The sequence below is a fragment of the Salvelinus namaycush genome, chromosome 24, assembly GCF_016432855.1.
Source record: "Salvelinus namaycush isolate Seneca chromosome 24, SaNama_1.0, whole genome shotgun sequence".
In the NCBI taxonomy this organism is placed as follows: Eukaryota; Metazoa; Chordata; class Actinopteri; order Salmoniformes; family Salmonidae; genus Salvelinus; species Salvelinus namaycush.
The window spans coordinates 3,609,589-3,634,366 of NC_052330.1; the positions used below are offsets into that span (position 1 = coordinate 3,609,589).

General features: G+C 42.5%; 1 protein-coding gene across 6 annotated transcripts in view; it reads right to left on the reverse strand.

Annotated features, from left to right (window-relative positions):
- Nucleotides 1–24,778, reverse strand: part of LOC120019604 (C-1-tetrahydrofolate synthase, cytoplasmic-like) — a 51,958-nt gene that overhangs the window by 13,967 nt on the left and 13,213 nt on the right. For 5 of the 6 annotated variants that reach the window (XM_038962938.1, XM_038962939.1, XM_038962944.1 and 2 more), the window contains 17 exons: nucleotides 22,885–22,996; nucleotides 22,450–22,577; nucleotides 19,635–19,732; nucleotides 19,117–19,290; nucleotides 18,754–18,890; nucleotides 18,263–18,309; nucleotides 18,068–18,175; nucleotides 13,611–13,685; nucleotides 13,164–13,250; nucleotides 11,138–11,272; nucleotides 10,844–10,912; nucleotides 8,446–8,557; nucleotides 7,276–7,415; nucleotides 5,289–5,330; nucleotides 4,578–4,678; nucleotides 3,921–4,098; nucleotides 1,911–2,018 (listed from right to left, as the gene is read on the reverse strand). In XM_038962938.1, coding sequence (XP_038818866.1) covers nucleotides 1,911–2,018; nucleotides 3,921–4,098; nucleotides 4,578–4,678; nucleotides 5,289–5,330; nucleotides 7,276–7,415; nucleotides 8,446–8,557; nucleotides 10,844–10,912; nucleotides 11,138–11,272; nucleotides 13,164–13,250; nucleotides 13,611–13,685; nucleotides 18,068–18,175; nucleotides 18,263–18,309; nucleotides 18,754–18,890; nucleotides 19,117–19,290; nucleotides 19,635–19,732; nucleotides 22,450–22,577; nucleotides 22,885–22,996 — 1,851 coding nt within the window. The remainder of the gene's footprint in view (nucleotides 1–1,910; nucleotides 2,019–3,920; nucleotides 4,099–4,577; nucleotides 4,679–5,288; nucleotides 5,331–7,275; nucleotides 7,416–8,445; nucleotides 8,558–10,843; nucleotides 10,913–11,137; nucleotides 11,273–13,163; nucleotides 13,251–13,610; nucleotides 13,686–18,067; nucleotides 18,176–18,262; nucleotides 18,310–18,753; nucleotides 18,891–19,116; nucleotides 19,291–19,634; nucleotides 19,733–22,449; nucleotides 22,578–22,884; nucleotides 22,997–24,778) is intronic. The other variant, XM_038962943.1, reaches the window with a different exon arrangement.

The following is a 24,778-nucleotide window of genomic DNA, read 5'->3' on the forward strand; positions in this document are numbered from 1 at the left end:
CTCATCACAACTGTAAAGTATGGTGGAGGGAGCATCATGGTTTGGGGTTGCTTTGCTTCCTCAAGGCCGGGTCAGCTTGCTATCAAGGGAAAAATGAATTCCCAAGTTTATCAAGACATTTTGCAGGAGAATGTCAGACTATCTGTCCGCCAATTGAAGCTCAACAGAAGTTGGGTGATGCAATAGGACAATGACCCAAAACACAGAAGTAAATCAACAACAAAATGGCTTCAACAGAAGAAAATACACCTTCTGGAGTGGCCCATTCACTCCTGACCTCAACCTGATTGAGATGCTGTGGCATGACCTCAAGAGAGCGGTTCACACCAGACATCCCAAGAATATTGCTGAACTGAAACAGTTTTGTAAAGAGGAATGACCCAAAATTCCTCCTGACCGTTGTGCAGGTCTGGTCCGCAACTACAGAAAATGTTTGGTTGAGGTTATTGATGCCAAAGAAGGGTCAACCTATTATTAAAATCAAGGGTTCACATACTTTTTCCAACCTGCACTGTGAATGTTTACACGGTGTGTTCAATAAAGACATGAACAATTATAATTGTTTGTTTGTTATTAGTTCAAGCAGACTGTGTGCGTCTATTATTTTGATTTAAATGAAGATCAAATCAAATTTTATGACGAATTTATGAGGAAATCCAGGTATGTTTAAAGGGTTCACATACTTTTTCTTCCCACTGTAAATTATTCACAGATTTCAAGTAACAGACATCTCAACATAAATTGTTCAGAGAAGACTGCGTGAATCAGGCCTTCCCATGGTCGAATTGCCGCAAAGAAACCACTACTGAAGGACACCAATAAGAGGAAGAGACTTGCTTGGGCCAAGAAACACTAGCAACATTAGACCGGTGGAAATCTGTCCTTTGAGACCAAATTTGAGATTTTTGGTTCCAACCGCCGTGTCCTTGTGAGACGCAGAGTAAGTGAGTAAGATAAGATGATCTCCGCATGTGTGTTTCCCACCGTGAAGCATGGAGGAGGAGGTGTGATGTGTGGGGGTGCTTTGCTGGTGACAATGTCAGTGATTTAATTAGACATCAAGGCACATTTAATCAGCATTGCTTCCACAGCATTCTGCAGCGATACACCATCCCATCTGGTTTGCGCTTAATGAGACTATAATTTGTTTTTCAACAGGAAAATTACCCAAAACACACCTCCAGGCTGTGTAAGGGCTATTTGAACAAGGAAAGTGATGGTGCTGCATCAGATGACCTGGCCTCCACGATCACCCAACCTCAACCAAATTAAGATTGTTTGGGATGAGTAGGACAGCAGAGGGAGCAGGCAACAAGTGCTCAGCATATGTGGGAACTCCTTCAAGACTGTTGGAAAAGCATTCCTCATGAAGCTGGTTGAGAGAATGCCAAGAGTGTGCAAAGCAAAGGGTGGCTATTTGAGGAATCTAAAATCAAAAATATATTTAGATTTGTTTAACACTGTTTTGGTTACTACATGATTCCATATGTGTTATTTCATAGTTTGATGTCTTCACTATTATTCAACAATTTTAAAAATAGTAAAAATAAAGAAAAACCCTTGAATGAGTAGGTGTGTCCAAACTTTTGACTGGTACTGTTGTTATTTTCAGGAAGGAATAAAGCACAAACGGAAGTAAAGGTTAAGATGAAAATAGTAGGTGAAAAGAATTCTGGATTTTGAATTTCATTTTCAGATTTTTTGGAATGAGTGTTTATCTGGTTCAAGATATTGACGAAGTTGCCCCTTTCCAAGGATCTAGGATAAGATTACCTCAGACCAAGAACCTTAACCAATTGCAGTTTTCCTTAAAATATCTGACCCTGGACCAGCGGTTAGAGGCAAATTCTTCCAACTCTGTTGAGCTGTCTAACACAAAGGTTGTCCTGTTGCATTGGGTGTGGACTCACTTGTTTTGAGAACAGCGCCACCTTCTGTTGGGCCTGAGGAAGGAGCTCCACATCATCCGCTCCGTACATTGACTTGGCTATTGCTCTGATTTTGTCGTCAATGGGCATCTGAAAAATATACAGATTTTCTCAGTGAGTGTTGTCATGCTACAAGCTATGTGTTGACGACACCAACAAGACACTGACTTTATTTGCAATGGGGTAACCAGCAGTACTGAACAATTAACACCTGAAGTAGAAAGCTTGTGACACATTCATTTTACAGTTTAAATTTAGTCTGTTCGATTATGTTTTTATCCAGAAAGACAGTTGTAGTTAATGCCAATGCTATGTTATTTTCAACAGGGTCATCAAGTTCATCAGGGCATGCAACAAAAACTGTTTTAAAACATGTTGGAATACAATGGCAAGAAAAAGTAGGTGAACCCTTTGGAATTACCTGAATTTGTGCATAAATTGGTCATAAAATGTTATCTGATCTTCATCTAGGTCACAACAAGACAAACACAATCTGCTTAAACTAATAACAGAAAAACAAAAAACAAAAGTTTTCATGTCTTATTGAACACACCGTGTAAACATTCACAGTGCAGGGTGAAAATCCAAGAATGCGAACCCTTGGATTTAATAACTGGTTGACCATCCTTTGGCAGCAATAACCTCAACCAAACATTTTCTGTAGTTGCGGATCAGACCTGCACAACAGTGCATACTGCTGTTTCAGTTCAGCAATATTCTTGGGATGTCTGGTGTGAACCGCTCTCTTGAGGTCATGCCACAACATCTCAATCGGGTTGAGGTCAGGACTCTGACTGGGCCACTCCAGAAGGCGTATTTTCTTCTGTTGAAGCCATTTTGTTGTTGATTTACTTCTGTGTTTTGGTTCATTGTCCTATTGCATCACCCAACTTCTGTTGAGCTTCAATTCGCTGACAGATAGCCTGACATCTCCTGCAAAATGTCTTGATAAACTTGGAAATTCATTTTCCCGTTGACGATAGCAAGCTGTTCCGGCCTTGAGGCAGCAAAGCAGCCCCAAACCATGATGCTCCCTCCACCATACTTTACAGTTGGGATGAGGTTTTGATGTTGGTGTGGTGTGGAACCTCCAGGTGCTCTTTTGTGAACTTATCGTAGACTCGTCAACAGAGATGTTAGCATGTTCCAGATATTTTTGTAAGTATTTAGCTGACACTCTAGGATTCTTCTTAACCTCATTGAGCATTCTGCACTGGGCTCTTGCAGTCATCTTTGCAGGACGGCCACTCCTGGGGAGAGTAGCAACAGCGCTGAACTTTCTCCATTTATAGACAATTTGTCTTACCGTGGACTGATGAACATCAAGGCTTTTAGAGATACTTTTGTAACCCTTTCCAGCTTCATGCAGGTCAACAATTATTTATCTTATGTCTTCTGAGATCTCATTTGTTTGAGGCATGGTTCACATCAGGCAATGCTTCTTGTGAATAGCAAACTCACATTTTGAGAGTGTTTTTTATAGGGCAGGGCAGCTCTAACCAACATCTCCAATCTCATCTCATTGATTGTACTCCAGGTTAGCTGACTCCTGACTCCAATTAGCTTTTGTAGAAGTCATTAGCCTAGGGGTTGTAAGATCATGTTATATAAGATTGAATTTAAGAAATTTTGCATAATAAAATTGGATACATTTTATGGTGTTTCTATTCCAAGAAAAACTAAAAATGAAAACCTCAGGACAATATGGCGCTTTGCAACGTGACAGTCGGGATTGGCTACAGTACTATTTCCACACCTTAATTGTAGTCTAACCAATAACCAAACGGAGATTCAGTGAAAATAAAATGCATAGATTTTTCCAACAGCGTCACATCTGTAAAGGGGTAGTTGAGGATAGAGTACAGTTTGAGCTCCAGGATGAATGTTCCCAATGGTACAGATGCAGGAACTGGAAAATGCTAAAACTGACCCAAGATCAACATCTCGGGACAACTTACCCCTACGCCATAGCTGATAGTGGGAGCTTTTTACCTCCAGGTCATACAGGAAGTTCATCTGGTGTGGTGTCTCAGCTGCCCTCTGTACCGCCTGACCCAGCGCCACCGCTCCGGCACCCCCTTCAGCCCAGTGTGAGCATGGCACCGCCTCCAAGGCCCCTGCCAGTTTAGCCTGTTCACAGACCAGGCCCAACTCTGCATCGGTGTCGGTGCTGTTGTAATCAAAGGACAAATACACCAATGAGTCTGATGCAAGGCTGGGCAGTAAGAAATGTTTAGCCCGTGACAGCAGGAACGAAAGTGTGGAGGTTCTCTTGAGTTGTGGTAAATTCCATTTCAATTCCTCTGAGGACCATTGAACTCTGACCTGACTGAATTGAAATAGAAATAATCAGATCCCAATCTCGGAAATGACCCCACGGGAAATGGAAATAGCCCAATGGAAATGACCTCAGTCTTCTCGATCAGACGAGGAAATGCACTTCTATTGAAAAGGTCTGTAAAGAGTCACAAGCTCTTGAATAAGGTAAAGTCAACTTTTTAATTGGACTGAAAATCCACACCAGACCAATACCCTGAGACCATTCAAGACAGTGACACACACTGTGTGTGTTCAGTGATGTTTTTTAAAATCCCCTGACAGACACACAAACAGCAGTCTGGAATAGGAACACTGGAGATAATGGCCTACCTGAAGGTGTTGATGGCTACAACAACAGGTAAGCCAAAGGCCCGGGCATTCTCCAGCTGCCTCTTCAAGTGGTTGCAGCCATTTTCCAGTAACGTCAGGTTCTGCAAACAAACATTGTAGAGACAGACCAACTCAAAGTGATTCTGACCCAACTTCCATTGATGTGTGACTGTCCTAATAAGGACACCGTACAGTACTCTTTTTCCTCTTGATGGCTTGAAGCACATCTCAACCACAGGAAACAACGTCAACAGCAATAACAGCAAAAAGTAATTGGAAATCTCATTTCTATCTGTATCTCCAGTCCAACCACAACAACCTCTTTCCTCTACAATTCTCATTGAGGTTTAGCTCTGACAGAAAATCTCTAAACCTCCACTGTATAAATAAGTTGAATTGTGTCAATGAAGGTTGTTTTAGAAATCTCCACAGAGTGAAAATAAATCCTGTAATCATTTCGAAGGGGGTGAGCCTTACATATTTCAGCAGCTTGTCTGTGTGTGTATGCGTGTGGGTTCCGGTGGGTGGGTGGGTGGGTGGGTGGGTGAGTGAGTGAGTGAGTGAGTGAGTGAGTGAGTGAGTGAGTGAGTGAGTGAGTGAGTGAGTGAGTGAGTGAGTGAGTGAGTGAGTGAGTGAGTGAGTGAGTGAGTGAGTGAGTGAGTGAGTGAGTGAGTGAGTGTATGGCTGGCTGGTAAGCCATGGGGAAATTACCTCCGCTGAGTACTCCTTCGGCATGGCTGAACCTGCCGTGACCTGTGGAAAAGAAGAAGAAAACCAATAGGGACATTACGTTTAGTGTGCACGGCCACTACACTGTTAGATGTCTGTCACTTCTCTCTCCCACTCTCTTTTTTTGCCTTTCTCCTCTCGCTTTGATGTATTGGGTTGTTGGGTTGGAAAATGGTCTCGGTCGCTCTCTTTCTCACTCTCCTCCGTTCTGCTTCATTCTGGCACCCATAGAGACGTGCCATCAACAGTCCACTGTATATTTCCTCTCTCTCTCTCACTGTATCGCTCTCTTTCGCGCCCCCTCTCTTTTTCTTTCAATCTCTCTCTCTCTCACACCCCTCAAGAAGCAGGCACCACAGAAGCAGGCACAACATAAAACAATTTATCTTAATTGTTCAGTTTAGATTATGAGAATACACATTGACTTTATTTATTCAGGGCACTACCCCTGTGTTTTGGACAATTTGCATGTCAAATTACATTGACTACAATGTGTACCCGAAGCGTCTGTTCAATGAATAAATATCACATGTAAGAATAATTGTGTGACCATGTGTTTAATTAACGAGCGCTCAGTCCTTGAAGAGTTAGAGAGCTCGAGAGACGTTACTCGGTGTGTGTGTGTGTGTGTGTGTGTGTGTGTGTGTGTGTGTGTGTGGGTGTGGGTGTGGGTGTGTGGGTGTGTGGTGTTGATGCTAGAGACATCGATGCCACCCAGTGGTGCCCATTAGCACGTTAAATAATTAGACACCTCTGTGTCGCTGCCCAAAATGGAGGCATGTGTGATCTGTGACAGAAGAGGCTTCATGAAGACTGTATGGGCTTGAAGTTTACATCGTACTCTTAGAAATCTTTTTTCAAAAAGGGTTCTTCGGCTGTCCCCGTAGTTTAACCTTTTTTGGTTCCACGTAGAAACCCTTTTGGGTTCCATGTAGAACCCTCTGTGGAAAGGGTTAAACCTGGAACCAAAAGGGTTCTACTTGGAACCAAAAAGGGTTCTTCAAAGGGTTATCATATGAGGACAGCCGAATAATCCTTTTAGGCTCTAGATAGCACGAAGAGTGTATGTGTGGTACAGATGACTTTTCCAAAGTGCAAACTCGGTTTTAAGTTCAATACAGTTTCCCAGTTCAATTCAATTATGTTATTTTTAATTGCAACGGCAGCTTCAGGTTTAGTGCACGCTGTCATGAGAGTTCACACCCATCACATTTATCAACAGCCGATATCTGTGCGAGGTAGGTTGCCCTTAAACACAGATCTAGGATCAGATTATCTTTTCCCCAATCTTCATCTAAACCATAAGGGATTGAAAACATATCCAACCTTGTATCAGTGGATAGTGGCAATTTAAGTCTAATCTTATAGTATGTTTGCGGTGAGAAATGATGATGGATGAGGTCGATCAGTCAATTAATCATTGATATCTAATGAATCCTCAGGTCTAGAAACTTTACATTAAAATGGCACCCTATTTCTTATATAGTTTACTACTTTTAACAGAGCCCTATGGGCCCTGGTCAGAAGTATTGCACTACATAGGGAATAGGGTGCTATTTTGGAGGCAACCATATCCAGAAGCCACTTGCCAGATGTCCTTAGATCTTCAAAGGGAGTGCGTGAGAATGAGAGGGGACAGTGTTTAAAAAATAAAGTCTCATTTTTATGTCGTCCATGGAGTGCGTTCAGACCCTGGCTCTTTCTTAATTGCATGAAAAATATTTCCTCAACTCGCCTCCTATCCTTCATTGCGCTTATCTAAAAGGACTGACGACAGTAGGGGAGACTAATGATGAGCTTCTAGCATTTTCTTTTCACCTGTCAAGTCTTTTCAAATCAATGCAGATGAAGTGAAAGTGACAGATAGAAGACAGATTTTTAAGCAATTGAGATAGAGCACTTATCCAATTGACTGACTGGTATGTTCTACTCTCCTCCCTTACTAGCACTCCCCCTAGTGGTAGCTCACCGCAGGTCCACCCCCATGCATCTTCAGGGCAGGAACCGAAGCCACCATCACCACCACGTCAGGATGCAGGCCCGAAGAGCGACACTTGATGTCGAAGAACTTCTCCATGCCTAATTCAGCACCTCCTTCTGCCTCGGTGACTGGGGGGACGTTTTATGTGTGTGTGTGTGTGTGTGTGTGTGTGTGTGTGTGTGTGTGTGTGTGTGTGTGTGTGTGTGTGTGTGTGTGTGTGTGTGTGTGTGTGTGTGTGTGTGTGATGTTACATTGGTAAGGGGATGTAGGGTGAAGAGAGGTGAGACACAAACAGCAGAATCATTATATATTCATAAGTATATGTGACATTTATGTAACATTACAAAAATGTATCCTTTTATTGAACAGAAACAAAACCCTGGTCTAATATCCTTTCACTTTACTTTTTCAAACGGACTTTTCTAAACTTTCCCTCTATAATCAGATCTTATGACTTTGTGTCTATGCCAGCTAGTGACCATTCTGCAGAGCTGCCTCCCGTAAACGAGTCATCCCATTTCAAGCAAGTGGTTTTTCAAAAGCTTTCTGCTAATAATTGTGTTAAATGTTTCTCCTGTTGTCACTTATTTCACTGAATGTCCACCATTGAATGAAACAAAATTTGCTTTATTGTCCATTCAATTGACCTGAGACAGAAAATCACACAAAGTGCATACTAAAGTGCATGATACAGTTAGTGTGTCATACGTGTTAAAGGCCCAACGCAGCTGTTTTTATCTCACTATCATAGCTGGGTAACAGTATCTTACTGTAATAGCTATCCATTAAAACTGTCAAAAATAAACAAAAATAGATTAATCGCAAAAAAAACTTTCTCAAGCAATAATTTTGCTAGGACTGTATGGTAGTGAGGGGTCTCATTGGAGGGGCCTAATGCAAGGGATATGTACGCTGAAAACTAGCTGCTATTGGAAGAGAGGCTTGGAACTGTTGATGTCACCAAGCAAGCCAAAACTCCACCCATTCAAAACCTGCTGATTTAGTCCTGTGTAAAATTGCATTTTCAACCATCAGGAAGTAAAACTTATATCTACACTTTTACAGTTTTAGTTTCATCACCTGTTTTACAATATGATACAAAACACAGGAAAAACAATCATTTTGGCTGCACTAGGCTTTTAACAGCATTTTACTTACCCACAAACCCCTCTGGGCCCACCAGCTTTAAGGCGATCTGGTCAGCCAGGATGGACGAGTTGCCCTGGGCAATATCTGACAATGGACAGGTGTGAACAAACACAGGTGTCCCCTAGAGAGAGAGATAGATAGAGAGAGGGGGGGGGGGGGGGGGGTGGAGAAGGGAAAGAGAGTCAACAGTAAGAAACCTAAGACACAGAACCTAACCCTCAATCATTTAGCAACAACAATATTAAGAATTTATGAAACAATTGATATCTGGGCCTCACGGCTGTATGCTCTCCCTCTATCCTTTCCTCTGTCGCTCCCTCTATCCTCCCCCTTCCTTTGTCTGTGTCCTACGTGCTTGTCAAGACAAACATACAGTTGCATGGTGGATATATACAGTACCAGTCAAAAGTTTTGACACACCTACTCATTCAATGGTTTCTTTATTTTTACTATTTTCTACATTGTAGAATAACAGTGAAGACATCAAAACTATGAAATAACACATATGGAATAAAAAAGTGTTTAATATTTGCGATTTTTCAAAGTAGCCACATTTTGCCTTGATGACAGCTTTGCACACGCTTGGCATTCTCTCAACCAGCTTCACCTGGAATGCTTTTCCAACAATCTTGAAAGAGTTCCCACATATGCTGAGCACTTGTTGGCTGCTTTTCCTTCACTCTGCAGTCCAACTCATCCCAAACCATCTCAATTGGGTTGAGGTTGGGTATTGTGGAGGCCAGGTAATCTGATGCAGCACTCCATCATTCTCCTTCTTGGTCAAATAGCCCTTACACAGCCTGGAGGTGTGCTGGGTCAGTGTCCTGTTGAACAAAAAAAATGATAGTCCCAATAAGCGCAAACCAGATGGGATGCTGTGGTAGCCATGCTTGTTAAGTGTGCCTTGAATTCTAAATAAATCACTGACAGTGTCACCAGCAAAGCAGCCCCACACCATCACACCTCATCCTCCATGCTTCACGGTGGGAACCACACATGCTGAGATCATTCATTCACCTACTCTGCGTCTCACAAAGACACGGCGGTTGAAACCAAAAATCTCAAATTTGGACTCATCAGACCAAAGGACAGATTTCCACCGGTCTAATGTACATTGTTCGTGTTTCTTGGCCCAAGCAAGTCTCTTCTTCTTATTGGTGTTCTTTAGTAGTGGTTTCTTTGCAGCAATTCAACCATGAACTCCTGATTCACGCAGTCTCCTCTGAACAGTTGATGTTGAGATGTGTCTGTTTCTTGAACTCTGTGAAGCATTTATTTGGGCTGCAATTTCTGAGGCTGGTAACTCTAATGAACTTATCCTCTGCAGCAGAGGTAACTCTGGGTCTTCCTTTTCTTGTGGCGGTCCTCATGATGGTTTTTGCAACTGCACTTGAAGAAACTTTCAAAGTTCTTGAAATTTTCCGCATTGACTGACCTTCATGTCTTAATGATGGACTGTTGTTTCTCTTTGCTTATTTGAGCTGTTCTTGCCATAATATGGACGTGGTCTTTTACCAAATAGGGTTATCTTCTATATATCACCCCTACCTTTTCACAACACAGCTGATTGGCTCAAATGCATTAAGAAGGAAAGACATTTCACAAATTAACTTTTAAAAATGCACACCTGTTCATTGAAATGCATTCCAGATGACTACCTCATGAAGCTGGTTGAGAGAATGCCAAGAGTGTGCAAAGCTGTAATCAAGGCAAAGGGTGACTACTTTAAATAATCTCAAATATATTTTGATTTGTTTAACACTTTTTCGTAGTGTTATGTCTTCACTATTATTGTACAATGTAGAAAATAATCAAAATAAAGAAAAACCCATGAATGAGTATTTTATTAAATGTTTTACCTTTATTTAACTTGGCAAGTCAGTTAAGAACAAATTCTTATTTACAATGATATCCTACACCAACCAAATCCGGATGACGCTGGTCCAATTGTGCGCCGCCCTATGGGACTCCCAATCACGGCTGGTTGTGATACAGCCTGGATTCAAACCAGGGTGTCTCTAGTGACTCCTCTAGCACTGAGATGCAGTGCCTTAGACCGCTGTGCCACCCGGGAGCCCAAGTAGATGGGTCCAAAGTGAAGCGCTGAGCCGAAACTCTGACGTCATCTATAGCATGTTACTGTATAGCCACTGCATTCCAATTTAGCCATTTATCAGTGCCCAAATCTGTCATTTTGAACCCGTATATGGGTACGAGTGTAAAGTACTACGATACTCTTTAAAGAGGTATAGATTCAGATGTTTTCGGGGGGACTCCACTGTCCTGACATTAAGGGAAAACTTGTTCCACCATTGGGGTGCACACACACAAAAGACTTAAGGGTCTAATACGAAATATGAATCATACATTAATCTCATAGATCGGTCTGGGTGTCTGGGTCTCTCACCTCCATGGTCTGCATTAGACTGGGCTTCACAGCATCTCTCATCAACGTGGCCAACACTCCACTAATACCCTGTTGGACGAACACAGCAAGAGACTCTAATAACATGTTATTCACTCGGAAACAATAAGAATAGCACTCGCTCCTGTTGCACACCATGATTGGAAATTATATAGAACAAGCGCCATAAGTGGACACACGTTCGTCCGCAAATCATTATTTGCACACTTGCTAACACATATCGTAAACTCTTTCTCTTCTTTTCAAATACACATGTACACACACACACACACTGACCAGGTCCTCTGTTGTGACTGGCTTCCCCTTGCGGCTGTAGGCCACCACCATCCTGGCCAGGCGGCGCGTCATGTCTCCCAGACTGGTACTGAGGGCCAGCACAGCCATCATCTCACTGGCCACAGATCCACTCAGCTGTTTGGAACAAGTTTATTAGATAGAACCTTAAAAATATACCTATTGGCCTACTACCTGCAGAGAGGTAAGGTATTTGTATAGGCAGCAGCTTCTCTTCCTGGAGTCCAGCAAAATTAAGGAAGATATACAATTCTAAAAACATTACAATACATTCAACACAGAATTCACAACACACTAAGTGTGTGCCGTCAGGCCAATACTCCACTACCACATATCTACAACGCAAAATCCATGTGTACGTGTGTGTATAGTGAGTATGTTATCATGCATATGTTATCATGCATTTGTGCCTATGTTTGTGTCTCTTCACTGTCCCCGCTGTTCCATATGGTGTATTTTTATCTGCTCTTTAAATCTGATTCTACTGCTTGCATCAGTTACCTGATGTGGAATAGAGTTCCATGTAGTCATGGCTCTATGTGGTACTGTGCACCTCCCATTGTCTGTTCTGGACTTGGGGATTGTGACGAGACCTCCGGGGGCATGTCTTGTGGGGTATGCATGGGTGTCCGAGCTGCGTGCTAGTAGTTTAAATAAACATCTCGGTATGTTCAGCTTGTCAACACCCCTTACAAAAACAAGTAATGAGTAAGTCAATCTCTCTTCCACTTTAAGCCATGAGAGATTGACATGCATGTCCTTAATGTTAGCTCTCAATGTACTTTTAAGGGTCAGCCATGCTGCCCTGTTCAGAGCCAACTGCAATTTTCCCAAGTCCCTCTTTGTGGCACCTGACCACACGACTGAACAGTAGTCCAGGTGTGACAAATCCAGGGCCTGTAGGACCTGCCTTGTTGATAGTGTTGTTAAAAAGGCAGAGTAGCGCTTTGTTATGGACAGACTTCTCCCCATCTTAGCTACTGTTGTATCAATATGTTTTGACCATGACAGTTTACATTCCAGGGTTACTCCATGCAGTTTAGTCATCTCAACTTGCTCAATTTCCACGTTATTCATTATGAGATGTAGTTGAGGTTTAGGATTTAGTGAATGATTTGTCCCAAATACAATGCTTTTAGTTTTAGAAATACTTAGGACTAACTTATTTCTTGCTACCCATTCCGAAACTAACTGCAGCTCTTTGTTAAGTGTTGCAGTCATTTCAGTCGCTGTAGTATCTGATGTGTATAGTGTTGAGTCATCCGCATACATAGACACTCTGGCCTTACTCCAAGCCAGTGGCATGCCGTTAGTAAAGATTGAAAAAAGCAAAGGGCCTAAACAGTTACCCTGGGGAATTCCTGCTTCTACCTGGATTATGTTGGAGAGGCTTCCATTAAAGAACACCCTCTGTGTTCTGTTAGACAGGTAACTCTTTATCCACATTATAGCAGGGGGTGTAAAGCCGTAACACATATGTTTTTCCAGCAGCAGACTATGATTGATAATGTAAAAAGCTACAATGAAGTCTAACAAGACAGCCCCCACAATCATTTGATCATCAATTTCTCTCAGCCAATTATCAGTAATTTGTCTAGGTGCCGTGCTTGCTGAGTGTCCTTCCCTATATGCGTGCTGAAAGTCTGTTGTCAATTTGTTTACTGTGAAATAGCATTGTATCTGGTCAAACACATTTTTTCCCAGCTTATCTCCGAATCCATTGATCTTTAGTCAATCATGCTTATTCACAGTTGTTTTAAGAGACATTCAGTATCTCTGTGTGTTACATTCAAAATGTCACGGTATACAGTCGCTGATGGAAGAATACTTGTGAATGGATGTTTATGAGGGAATCATTAGTACTCCTCATGTAGCCTGGTCCCAGATCTGTTTGTGCGTTCTTGTCAACTCTTATCATCATTGTCACGCAAATGATCAAACAATAGGAGTTGCCAAGACAATATAAACAGATGTGGGACCAGGCTACACCTCATGATAAGTGACATACCGTCTTGGTCTCTGGATCAATGTCCAAACGGATAAATCTGTATATCTCCTCTGGTTTCAGGGTTTCTGGTTTCTCTATACCCAGTCTCTACAAACACATCACAAGGCAAACAATCATCTGCAAGAATGACAAGATCCCCCCCCCCCCCAACAAAAAGAATGAGCCCTTTAAACATGTCCCCCCACGGCCCATTGTGGGCTGCTATTCGATTTAAACCCTACATTAAACCCTACATTCGAAGTAAACTCTTTACATTAAACTTGTACATTCACTATTCCTTCGTTGTTTTTTCGACAATGGTCTACACCCTTGACATTTTCTGTAAGGCACTTACAGTATTTTTCTTTACAGAGATGGCCCCTTACGCAAATTTGCTTTGAGATGTCTGCTTTAAAACAATACTTTGTAATAACCACATCAATAAAGAGAGGAAGATGTTCCACTTGCCTTCAGCCTATTGAGTTGGGACAGGGAGAACTTCCTGTGACCGTCCCTCAGTGGCACCAGCCAATCAAAGAGAGCCTGTACGGGCAGGGTCAAATTAAAATCGCACCCTGTCACGAATTACACACAACTTGATTAACAGCCATTCCTCCTCCAATATATTTTGGTTTTACAATCTGCTACTCATCTCGTATCTACAGTGCCTTCAGCATGTATTCACACCCCTGGACTTTTTCCACAATTTGTTTGGCGGCGTGAAGTGAAGGAGGCTTTGTTGCGAAATAGGAAGCCGAATCTAGATTTAATTTTGGATTGGAGATGCTTAATATGAGTCTGGAAGGAGAGTTTACAGTCTAGCCAGACAAAAAAATATAATAAAATTAGTTAGCAATTGTAAATGTGAGTGTAGCGAAATGCTTGTGCTTCTAGTTCTGACCATGCAGTAATATCTAACAAGTAATCTAACCTAACAATTTCACAACAACTACTTTATACACAGAAATGTAAAGGAATGAATAAGAATATGTGCATAAAAATCTATGGATGAGTGATGTCCGATCGGCATAGGCAGGATGCAGTAGATGGTATGGAGTACAGTATATACATATGAGATGAGTAATGTAGGGTATGTAAACATTATATAAAGTGACATTGTTTAAAGTGGCTAGTGATACATTTATTACATCCAATTTTTTATTATTGAAGTGGCTAGAGATTTGAGTCAGTATGTTGGCAGCAGCCACTCCATGTTAGTGATGGCTGTTTAACAGTCTGATGGCCTTGAGATAGAAGCTGTTTTTCAGCCTCTCGGTCCCAGCTTTGATACACCTGTACTGACCTTGCCATCTAGATGGTAGCGGGGCGAACAGGCAGTGGCTTGGGTGGTTGTTGTCCTTGATGATCTTTTTGGCCTTCCTGTGACATCGAGTGGTGTAGGTGTCCTGGAGGGCAGGTAATTTGCCCCCGGTGATGCGTTGTGCAGACTTTACTACCCTCTGGAGAGCCTTACGGTTGTGGGCGGAGCAGTTGCCGTACCAGGCGGTGATACAGCCCGACAGGATGCTCTCGATTGTGCATCTGTAAAAGTTTGTGAGTGTTTTTGGTGACAAGCCGAATTTCTTCAGCCTCCTGAGGTTGAAGAGGCACTGCAGCGTCTAGGTATTTGTAGTTGTCCACATATTCTAAGTCAGAACCGTCCAGAGTAGTGATGCTAGTCGGGCGGGCAGCGATTGGTTGAAGAGCATGCATTTAGTTTTACTAGCGTTTAAGAGCAGTTGGAGGCCACGGAAGGAGTGTTGTATGGCATTGAAGCTTGTTTGGAGGTTTGTTAACAAAGGGTCCAAAGAAGGGCCAGATGTATACAGAATGGTGTCATCTGCGTAGAGGTGGATCAAGGAATCACCCGCAGCAAGAGCAACATCGTTGATATAATGTCCAAGTGGATTTTCGTTTTTTTAACATTTTGTACAAATTAATAATTAATTAAAACTGAAATGTCTTGAGTCAATAAGTATTTAACCCCTTTGTTATGGCAAGCCTAAATAAGTACAGGAGTAGAAATGTGCTTAACAAGTCACATAATAAGATGTATGGACTCACTCTGTGTGCAGTATTAGTGGTAACATGATTTTTGAAAGACTACTCATCTCTGTACCACAAAGACCAGGGAGGTTTTCCAAAGCCTCGCAAAAAAGGGCACCTATTGGTAGATGGGTGAAAATTAAAAAAAGCAGACTGAATATCTTGAGCATGGTAACGTTATCAATTACGCTTTGGATGGTGTATCAATACAATTCCTAACTCAGTTGCCAAAGACGAAGGAAACCACTCAGGGATTTCACCATGAGGCCAATGGGGACTTTAAAACAGTTACATAGTTTAATGGCTGTGAGAGGAGTAAACTGAGGATGGATCAACAACATTATAGTTACTCCGCAATACTAACCTAAAGGACAGAGTGAAAAGAAGGAAGCCTGTACAGAATAACAGTCTTTCAAAACATGCATCCTGTTAGCAATAAGGCACTAAAGTAATGCTGCAAAAAATGTGGCAAAGAAATTGAGAGAATTCCAAGAGCGTGCAAAGCTGTCATATCAAGGAAATGTCACGCCCTGACCATAGAGAGCCCTTGGTTCTCTATGGTGTAGTAGGTCAGGGCGTGACTAGGGGGTGTTCTAGTTCAATATTTCTATGTTGGAGTTTTGTATGGTTCCCAATTAGAGGCAGCTGGTATTCGTTGCCTCTAACTGGGGATCATATTTAGGTAGCCATTTTCCCACCTGTGTTTGTGGGATATTGTTTGTGTATGTGCTTGTAGCACCACCGAGGTTACGTTTCGTTGCTTGTTTATTGTTTTGTTTGAAAGTTTCACTCAAATAAAGATGTGGAACTCAACACACGCTGCGCCTTGGTCCCGTCCTTATTACGAACGTGACAGAATATCCCACAAAGCAAGGACCAAGCAGCGTGTGAAGGGGTAAAGGAGTTTTGTACCTGGGAAGAAATCATGGGAGGTTGTGTCTGGTGAGTCTGGTGAGTCCTGTGCCAGCTCCCTGCACTCGCCCTGAAGTGCTTGTCACCAGTCCGGTGCCACCTGTGCCGGCTCCACGCACCAGGCCTCCAGTGCGTCTCCCCAGCCCGGTACGTCCGTTGCCAGCTCCCTGCACCCGCCCTGAAGTGCGTGTCACCAGTCCGGTGCCACCTGTGCCGGCTCCACGCACCAGGCCTCCAGTGTGCCTCCCCAGTCCGGTACGTCCTGTGCCAGCTCCCCGCACTCGCCCTGAAGTGCGTGTCACCAATCCGGTGCCACGTGTGCCGGCTCCATGCACCAGGCCTCCAATGCGCCTCCCCAGTCCCGCTCCTAGGCCGGAGCCTTCCTCTGCGCCGATGCCCAGTCCAGGCACGGTGTCCAATCCCGCTCCAGGGCAGGAGCCTTCCTCTGCGCCGGTGTCCAGTCCCGCTCCAGGGCAGGAGCCTTCCTCTGCGCCGGTGCCCAGTCCAGACACGGTGTCCATTTCCGCTCCAGGGCAGGAGCCTTCCTCTGCACCGGTGCCCAGTCCAGGCACGGCGTCCAACCCAGCTCCTAGGCCGGAGCCTTCCTCTGCGCCGATGCCCAGTCCAGGCACGGCATCCAGTCCCGCTCCAAGATCGGAGCCTTCCTCTGCGCCGGTACCCAGTCCATGCACGGTGTTCAGCCCGGCGCCATGGCCGGTCTGGGCGGGGGCTACGACCTGCACGGAGCCGCCAACGACACTAGTCATCCCCCCTATCCCCCCATTTGGTTTCAGGTTTTGCGGCCGGAGTCCGCACCTTTGGGGGGGGGGGGGTACTGTCACGCCCTGATCATAGAGAGCCCTTGGTTCTCTATGGTGTAGTAGGTGTTCTAGTTCAATATTTCTATGCTGGTTTTTTGTATGGTTCCCAATTAGAGGCAGCTGGTATTCGTTGCCTCTAACTGGGGATCATATTTAGGTAGCAATTTTTCCCACCTGTGTTTGTGGGATATTATTTGTGTATTTGCTTGTAGCACCACTGAGGTTACGTTTCGTTGCTTGTTTATTGTTTTGTTTGAAAGTTTCACTCAAATAAAGATGTGTAACTCAACACACGCTGTGCCTTGGTCTCGTCCTTATTACGAACGTGACAGGAAAAGGGTGGCTACTTTGAAGAATCTCAAATATAAAATATATTTTGATTTGTTTAATACTTTTTTGGTTACCACATGATTCCATATGTGTTATTTCATAGTTTTAATGTCTTCACTATTATTCTACAATGTAGAAAAGAGTTTAAAAAAAAAGAAAAACTCTGGAATTAGTAGGTGTGTCCAAACTTTTGACTGGTACTGTAAATTGTCTTGAAAATCTATGGCAAGACTTGAAAATGGCTATCTGGCAATGATCAACAACCAACTTGACAGAGCTTGAAGAATTTTGATTAGAATAATGGGCAAATATTGTACAATCCAGGTATGCAAAGCTCTTAGAGACTTACCCAAAAACACTCACAGCTGTAATAGCTGCAAAAGGAGATTCTAACATGTATTGACTCAGGGGGTTGAATACTTATCTAATCAAGATGTATTTTTCATAAAATTGTTTTCCACTTTCACATGACATATTGTGTGTGGATCATTGACAATTTTTTTTGAATTAAATAGATTTTAATCCCACGTTGTAAACATAACAAAAGGTGTAAAAAGTCAAGAGGTGTGAATACTTTTTGAAGACAATTTTATAATAAAATAAAACATTCTATAATGAATCCCTTTCGTTTTTAGTGTGAGTAATGTAAAGGAGCACTTTTACATGCCATTTTAAATCATGCAGTTTTGCCTTGGAAGTAACAGATAGCACACATACCACATAATTTCCTAGTAAACAAAGTAAAGAACAATTGAAATAGGATTTTGAAATAGAGAGACCAAATAATATCGGGACTAATATGATGTTTTTTATTACCTTATCTGACTGTGTTGACTCGGATAACACACGTGCATTGATGGTGTCCACCACCAGGCTACTGGCTGCCATGACAGCTTGTGTGTCACTGCTGAGGTGGAGACTGACCTGGAATCAGTGAGGTAGAACAGATTAAAAAGACTGCACTCAAATGTGTACATAGATGTATCTAAAGGAGGAGTAGAAAGTGCTTACCTCTTCCATAGGAATGACCTGGGAATAACCACCTCCAACAGCACCCCCTACATAGAAGTTATAATCAAAGTACATTTTATAATTGTTTAAACATGTGTGTATAACTGTCTTTACAAATAATGGAGTAATTATTAATAAATCATTAAAAAACTATTTACATATCCATAAATAATGGTTTATGACAAGGGGTATACAGAGTACATTTTGAGGGCCGAAACTTAACTTGAAAACACGTGGTTCACTTTAAGTTTTGCATAAATAATGTGCTTTTTATATGTGGAAGATTTGTGCATGTGTATGAGACTACACAACAACAACTGAGTATGCTTTCTTGTGATTATTTTGATTCGTCAGTTGAAGGCTTGTGATTTGTCAGATAAATTAGTTGGATTGATTTATTTCTTCAAACAAATTAACAACTGGGTAATCCAGTGGCAAAATCATTTCAAAGACAGAAACACCAAGCAGTATGTTTAGTAAAAAAAACTCACCTTTGACCCCAAAGTTTGAGCCCCGGCTGGGTTGGCGCACACAGGCAAAACTGTTGACATGAAGGTGTGCCCCTAGGGCCTGTGCCAACCCCAGCGTGGTGGTTGTCGTTCCCTCACCCAGTGGCGTGGGTGTGATCCTGCCAGGAGGAAGTCAAAGGACTTACAGATACGATGCTGTGCCATTTGCCATAAAACATTTGCCATTTCCGGGCACAGAGGCCAGGGCATATCCCATACAGGCTCATAATGACCTTTCCGTGCCAATGTTAATTGGTACACATACTGCATATTGGTATGTGATGTGACCTAGAGTATTGCATACTGTCCCATTGGGCCCAGTCTTTCAAGTTTTACTACCCTTACCCTGTGACCACCAAATATTTCCCATCAGGCTGTGTCTTGAGGCGGTTCAAGGCCTCCAGACGAACTTTGGCTCGGGTCGTCCCGTAGGGCTCCACCTCCTCTGAGAAGAGGCCAACCTCCCGGGCCAGACGGCCAATTGTCTTTGGCGTGAAGGAGTGTGCGATCGCGGTGTCACTGAAAAAGGTCACACTAGCTACAGCATGTAGAGAGCTTCTTTGATCTCATAAATGACATCATACTGATGTAGGCCTACAGTGATGCCAATTCTCCAAATTCTCTTTACTAATGTGGTTGTGTCCTTATGGCCACTACTGTTAGGACTTGACCCTTAGTTATTGTCAAATTGGCTGACTGACTGACTAAATGGCTGACTGATCGATTGATTCATCATTTAATTTACTGATTATCACGGGGTCACCTATATGAAACATAAATTAATTTGAGAGAAGCGTAAAAGGCACAACTGCGGCAAGTCCTCTAAATTGTGTGAAGATGTAGCAAGGATATCAAGTCTATACCTGGGTTGAGGTTTCTGTGGCTTTAGCTTGGTGTAGGAAATGTTCCACTTTCCTGGCTGGTACGTCTTGAGAAAGCGCTTTGCACTCTGGACAGTGTTCTAGAAATTACAAAGAAAGAAAACACGAGATTAAATGGTTAACAGTTGTTGTTTTTATTTAATAGGGATAGCCCCCATTTTTTCAATTTTCGCCTAAATGACATACCCAAATCGAACTGCCTGTAGCTCAGGCCCTGAAGCAAGGATATGCATATTCTTGGTACCATTTGAAAGGAAGCACTTTGAAGTTTGTGGAAATGTGAATTGAATGTAGGGGAATACAACACAATATATCTGGTTGAAGAAAATACAAAGAAAAAAAACAACCAGTATTTTTTTACCACCATCTTTGAAATGCAAGAGAAAGGTCACTGTTATAGCCGTCACTCTGGTTGTAATTCCGATAGTGTCCACAAGATGGCAGCAGTGTATGTGCAACGTTTCAGATGGATAACTTCAAGTATGACTGAACCTCAAAACTTTTAGTCACCAGGTACATTTGGGCAAATCGCAAAGGAGACATTCACATTCATATTCCATTTTCATGCAAGAATATCGTCAGATCTGTATACTTGGACTTTGATTTAGCTTCCAAGTATTAGTAGACGTATTATAAGTTCCACATTTGCAAAACAACCAGTTTTCATAACTACATAACTCTGAATATCCTTATAATTTTTGTCACAAATGAAAAGGCATGCTGTCGTACAAGGTTAAAAACTACATTTTACGACATATACATGATTTCCTATATACATGATACTCCCGTAAAGCCCAGCTCATTGGCTATCTATCTTGACAACGATTGGTGCTTATTTGACAAAGATACAGTCGTTCAAGTGATGGCCGCCGCGTCACTGTGATGGCGCCATGAAGACGTCGCTCTCTGACCAAATATGGTGTCCTATAGGATAATCTACACCCCTAATGAAATAATGAAGTCTTGTTAGCTTCTAGGATCTGTGAGGAATAGATTCGAAAGTGATTTGACTCGTTGAAACAACGTTTAGGGTTAGATTTTCACAGATTCCTTTCTTTGCAAAATGAACAAGTGGAAATATAAATATTGATCGTGCATGCTATTTGGACCTTTTTAGGACATGAAAAATGATTTTATCTAACAAAACAACACTTCATGTTATCTCTGGGACACTTTGGATGATAAATCAGAGCAATATTTCAGAATGTAATTACACATTTCACCTTCAGAGGTGAGTTTATCAAACCTATCACGATGAAAAAGCTGTTTTGTTGTTAGGCGCTCTCCTCAAACAACAGCATGGCATTTTTTTTGAAGTAATAGCTACTGTAAATTGGATAGTGCAGTTATATTAACAAGAATTTAAGCTGTCAGCCGATATAAGACACTTACATTTACCGACATTTGTTGTTTATCTAAAAATCTGTGATCTTGACATAACGTGCTGCGTGATTTACAACTGTCCTGTTGACAGGACACCGGTCCTTAAGGTTAATTAAAAAAATTCCCCAAAAGATAAACATCCTCATTTAATAAAACTACACAGAGAAAAAAGGGCATTTTTTTGTAACTATAGGTGATCATTGAACATTATAGCGTTGCGATCTTGACATTTACAACTGAATGAGAAAACAAGAAAAAAATACTCCCTCAAAAGCAATGGAGAAAGACAGCGATGTGTTCTAAATGGCACCTTATTCACTATTTTGAGCACTACTTTTGACCTGGTCCCATAGGGATCTTTTCAAAGTAGTGCCCCATATAGGGAATAGGGTGCCATTTGGGATGTTGCCAGTAAGTGCATAACTAGGGCCTCCATTTTAATTACATTAACCAATGATAGATTTACTTCTGTGTTGTTGGTGTAACAGTATAACTTTAGACCGTCCCCTCGCCCCGACACGGGCGCGAACCAGGGACCCTCTGCACACATCAACAACAGTCACCCACGAAGCGTCGTTACCCATCGCTCCACAAAAGCCACGGCCCTTGCAGAGCAAGGGGAAACACTACTTCTAGGTTTCAGAGCAAGTGACGTAACTGATTGAAATGCTATTAGCGCGTACCCGCTAACTAGCTAGCCATTTCACATCCGTTACACTCACCCCCCTTTCAACCTCCTCCTTTTCCGCAGCAACCAGTGATCCGGGTCAACAGCATCAATCTAACAGTATAACTTTAGTACGTCCCCTCGCCCCGACCTCGGGCGCGAACCAGGGACCATCTGCACACATCAACAACTGACGCCCACGAAGCATCGTTACCCATCGCTCCACAAAAGCCGCGGACCTTGCAGAGCAAGGGGAAACACTACTTCTAGGTTTCAGAGCAAGTGACGTAACTGATTGAAACGCTATTAGCGCGTACCCGCTAACTAGCTAGCCATTTCACATCCGTTACATTGGCAACATGACAAAAAAGAATAGCTACAAGCAGCCATGGCAGGGTCCAAGCCAAGATATTTATGTGGTAATGCCTATAAAATAGACTGGCAAGAACATGTACGAACAAGAAAAAGTAATATCTATTATTTTGTATTGATTTAGTATCTTTATCGTAGAGAGGAAACTAAAACAATTTAATCAGAAAGGTTAATTGTCCCCCTTGGCTCAAAATGAGTGTCTGTGCATTATAATATAGCCAAAATTTGTTTCAGATAAATTATTATTTATTATTCTACACATATGCAAAAAGCCAAAATAAGTCTGTTTGACGTTCATGTGGGAAAGTAAATTGAATGCACTTTTTAGCCCGAAAACCACTCAAAAGTAATATAATTGAATTTATGACAGCCTACCTCCATGAGCATAGCAACGGTCATTGGTCCCACTCCCCCGGGCACAGGGGTAATAAACCCAGCCTTCTCCTTGGCAGAGGGGTAATGCACGTCCCCCACCACTCGCATCCCATTGGCTTTGCTGTCATCTGTGGGGGTCAAATGGTCAGGGTCAAAGTTCAAAAGGCTGAAGTCGAGGGTTACTGAGATCCCAAGCAGTAGCCTGGCTACTGGACTTCCTACATTCAACATCATCACATCGTTGACTAAAGCAGAAACAGACTAGCACCAGACAAGGAAGAATTTAAAAGGAGACACCCGCCTCGTTCTAAAAGTGTTAAATGGCTTCCTCTCCTCCTCTCCATCACCAATGATCGGTATGGACACTGGATGCTATTCAAGACTACTGGGATGTAGCCCATGGGTTGTGATTGAGAAAACAGTTGTTATACATACCTGGGATGTGGTTGATGCCACAGTCGATAACCACAGCGCCCTCCTTCAACCACTCGCCTTTCACCATCTCCGCCTTGCCTGCACCCACCACCAATATGTCTGCCCTTCCTACCTGGAAAAGGGTTCAAATGTCATACATTCACGTAGATTTTGACCTTTTAACTCTGTCTTATTGTTATAGGTTACATCTTGACATCTTATAAAATATGTTTTAACCAGGGGTTGGAACCGAAATTATTTTCCAACCGTTTTGCTCTGAACAGAACCATTGTTATTTTGGTTCTGTTCCACAGTTCAGACCAGCAGTTCCACATTTAGCTCAATATTAAATCACTTCACCAATCAGTGTGGATAAATCAGCTTCTATAGTTGTTTGCATTGGGCAGACAAGTTTAGGGCAAGAGATGCGACTGGAATTGTGGGGGGAGAGCGAGAGAGGGTGGAGAAGGAGGCTTGGTCTGAAGCATTGTGCATCTTGTTATGGTATGCATTATCTGAAATAGGCTCGCAGAATTATACGTACGGAGGAGCGGCTTCTATGGAGGAATTTTGACTGTCTTTTAACTTTCGAGTTTTGGCTTAACGTTGGACCAAAGCTAGCTAGCAAGCTTGTGTGTGTAAAGCAGCACCCAAATTAAAATAAAGACAGGTATTACCTTTTTGTAATTAATAAATCCAATAGGAAACGTGTTAACTGTAGTATCCTTAACTAGAATTGAAAAAGTGAATCCATTCTTCTCCAATTACAAATCTCTCCCTAATTTCTAAATCACGTTTGTAAAGTCAGTAGGCTACAGTAGCCTATGCTATGGCGGGGGAGGGACAGGAAGCCAACACACGCTCACACACTGGCAAAGATGTTCAGCTGGTAGGCAGACATTGAAATACGTTTCTGAGTGACAGAATGAGAGCTTTGCATAGGCACTTTGTTGATTTTTTGTTTGTTTTTTACTACAGCACACCATATATATGGAGCATAATGTATTTACTGATTTATTCACATGTTTAAGTTCTGGTGACAAATGATACATTTAGATTCTTGCCTAGATTGTAATGGACACATACTGTATATATATATACACTGCTCAAAAAAATAAAGGGAACACTTAAACAACACAATGTAACTCCAAGTCAATCACACTTCTGTGAAATCAAACTGTCCACTTAGGAAGCAACACTGATTGACAATACATTTCACATGCTGTTGTGCAAATGGAATAGACAAAAGGTGGAAATTATAGGCAATTAGCAAGACACCCCCAATAAAGGAGTGATTCTGCAGGTGGTGACCACAGACCACTTCTCAGTTCCTATGCTTCCTGGCTGATGTTTTGGTCACTTTTGAATGCTGGCGGTGCTCTCACTCTAGTGGTAGCATGAGACGGAGTCTACAACCCACACAAGTGGCTCAGGTAGTGCAGCTCATCCAGGATGGCACATCAATGCGAGCTGTGGCAAGAAGGTTTGCTGTGTCTGTCAGCGTAGTGTCCAGAGCATGGAGGCGCTACCAGGAGACAGGCCAGTACATCAGGAGACGTGGAGGAGGCCGTAGGAGGGCAACAACCCAGCAGCAGGACCGCTACCTCCGCCTTTGTGCAAGGAGGAGCACTGCCAGAGCCCTGCAAAATGACCTCCAGCAGGCCAAAAGTGATGGGCCACTTTCTGCACACACCACTGTCAGTGTCAACCGGCGTGACTTAACACAACCATACCTGTATGATCTGTGTGGTAATATAATTAGATTCAGGAAATCCATTTGCATTGCTAGTTATAGCCTAAGGTTAGCTAGCTAACATTGAACCCAGCTGTTAGCTTTAGCTACCTGCAGATTCATATTACAGCTATGACAATGTTTGTATTGGTATGAGTTGGGATTATTCTGGTTCATTGTTTA